Source organism: Miscanthus floridulus, chromosome 3 (genome assembly GCF_019320115.1).
Source record: "Miscanthus floridulus cultivar M001 chromosome 3, ASM1932011v1, whole genome shotgun sequence".
In the NCBI taxonomy this organism is placed as follows: Eukaryota; Viridiplantae; Streptophyta; class Magnoliopsida; order Poales; family Poaceae; genus Miscanthus; species Miscanthus floridulus.
This window is the reverse complement of record NC_089582.1, coordinates 106077585-106079749: the sequence shown is the minus strand read 5'-3', so window position 1 is coordinate 106079749 and position 2165 is coordinate 106077585. Positions and strand designations below refer to the sequence as shown.

Genomic DNA, 2165 nt, shown 5'->3' with positions numbered 1-2165 from the left:
CCTTGGAAACGAGTTGACGAGTACGCCGCCCGCCCGCGCAGCTCGGCTGCGCCACTCCAGTACTCCACTCGTCACTCTCGGCGCTCGCGGTTGGCCCGTCGTTTTCTTGTTTACCACAGCCTTTCTTCTTCTTCTGGATACAATACAGTAGCAAAAGCCTATCACTATCGCGTATCGCCACTGGTAATCCGTCACAAGATTTTTCAGGGCGCAACGCAAGAGAACAATGGAATGCTTAGACGAGTGCCATCTGGCATATAATATACTCGTATTTCTGAGAGCAAAGCATGAGATAAAGAAAAAGACAGGTAAGTACAGGATGCCAGATGAAAGAAAGAAATTTAATGAATTAACATTCGCCCTGTTCGCTTGGCTTATAAGCCGTACTTTTTTCAGCCAACGAACAGTATTTTTCTCTCACAACAAATCAGCTAACAGTACTTTCAACCATAACTTATCAGCTAAGCGAACAGGGCAATTGACTCCAGCACTTTCCTACTTTCCTTTACCATGTTTGTTTTGACCTGGGGTTTGGCCTCTGACGAGTTATATATGGCTCGGTCAATGATTTTTTATTTCTTTATAAAAAAACGATTTTTTCAGTATTTTTTCTTAACCATATACTGAGTACAGTGGACAAGCAGTAAACTCGTCAAAGAATCTCACCAGCCAGAGTACAAGAATGTTCAGTGTATCAACACAGTGTCCCAAGTAAATCCATTGAGAGAAAAAAATTCTCTATCCACCAATCAATACACAACAAAAGAATGCCACCCCTCTTCCAAATTAATCCACCTAGCTATGCTTAGTTCAGTACACAACGAAAGAATGCTGGTCAGTCTAGTTGAGATCCTGTCAGTAACCGCTGCACACCTGTGTGTACAGTACAAGAGCTCAAAAACTAGTAGATGCAGCGCCAGAAAATGGCGCGAACCAGAGGTCCGCCTCGTCCTGCTTCATCAGGTCCTGTAGTAGACCTTCCCACACCTCGTCCCCCGCTCCGCCGTCCACGCCGCCCAGCTGCCACTCTCCCGGCGCCGCCTCCGCGGCGCCGTCTGCACTGCACGGCGACGGCGGCGTCAGCATCGGTGTCTGCGTCTCGGTGTTCGCCGCCGCGGTGGCATAAGTGTCGCCGCCATGGCCGTGGCCCTGGAACGACGACAGCGCCTCGTGCCCCGGCAAATTGAGCTTCGCGCGCGCGCCGCGGAACTCGATCGCGGCGCAGTCGTAGGCCCTGGCGGCCTCCTCCGCGGTGTCGAACGTGCCCAGCCACACGCGCGCCGCGCGCCGCGGGTCGCGGATCTCCGCCGCCCACTTCCCCCACGGCCGCTGCCGCACGCCGCGGTACATGTTCTTCTTCCTACGCCGCCGCGGCCTCTGCTGGTGCCCCCCTCCCGCCGCTGCTGTCGCCACCATCTGCCCCGCGCCGCAGTTCACTGCTGCTTCCTGCGTCAGCTCCGGCGGCGCCTCGAAGAAGTCGCAGCCGAGGCATCCGTCGATGCCGCAGACCCCGCACGCCTCGCCGCCCGCCACCGTGACGACCTCCGGCGGCGGCGTGCTGTACCCGGACACCACGTGCCGCAGCGCCGCGACGATGATGGCGTCCTCCTGCTCATGGGAGATCAGCCTGCCGCGGCCAAACCCCACCACGCTCTTGGCGTCTCCATGAATCGAAGCCTGTCTTCTCTGATCATTGAAGTGCTGCTCCTTGAAACCTTGCTTCCTGGCCATGGCGGAGATGAGCTTCTTGGTCATTACCGAGCTCGAGAGATTGAGGCTTGGAGTTGGAGGGTGTTTGAACTTTGAACTTCTTGAACTGAAGCGGGAAGTTGCGGGTGGAGGCGCTTATATAGGTTGACGGCCATCGACAGCCACACGGCGACACGGTGCATACAGAGCTGCGCCAGGTGGGAGCTCGGAACGAGACTGGTCCATGGATCTTTTTCCACTTCCGGTTAGAAGCTCCGGGCTGTGGAAAACGTGCGGATGCGAGGAGCTCTAGAATGTTTAAAAAATCTGGTTCGGGCACGGGCGGGCCGTCGATTAGTGCGCGGCCCGAGCGCGATGGGAGTGGTGCTGACGTTGCAGATGATGCTCTAGAGTGCTGACCTCAGTGACAGGGACCGGAGTGATAGACAGCATTTCGAGGGTTGGGCCTTGTTTAG

The 2165-nt window shown here is 55.8% G+C and overlaps 1 protein-coding gene across 1 annotated transcript; it reads right to left on the bottom strand.

The window, feature by feature from the left end:
- Positions 1–569: 569 nt before the first annotated feature.
- On the bottom strand, positions 570–1827 carry LOC136546362 (ethylene-responsive transcription factor ERF109-like). Its single transcript, XM_066538338.1, has one exon. The coding sequence runs from the start codon at positions 1753–1755 to the stop codon at positions 895–897; it is 861 nt and encodes a 286-aa protein (XP_066394435.1). The 5' UTR covers positions 1756–1827; the 3' UTR covers positions 570–894.
- Between the last annotated feature and the right edge of the window lie 338 nt (positions 1828–2165).

Bases quoted from the DNA above. Each gene is read 5' to 3' on its own strand.
- LOC136546362 (XM_066538338.1), bottom strand. From the start codon at position 1,755: ATGACCAAGAAGCTCATCTCCGCCATGGCCAGGAAGCAAGGTTTCAAG.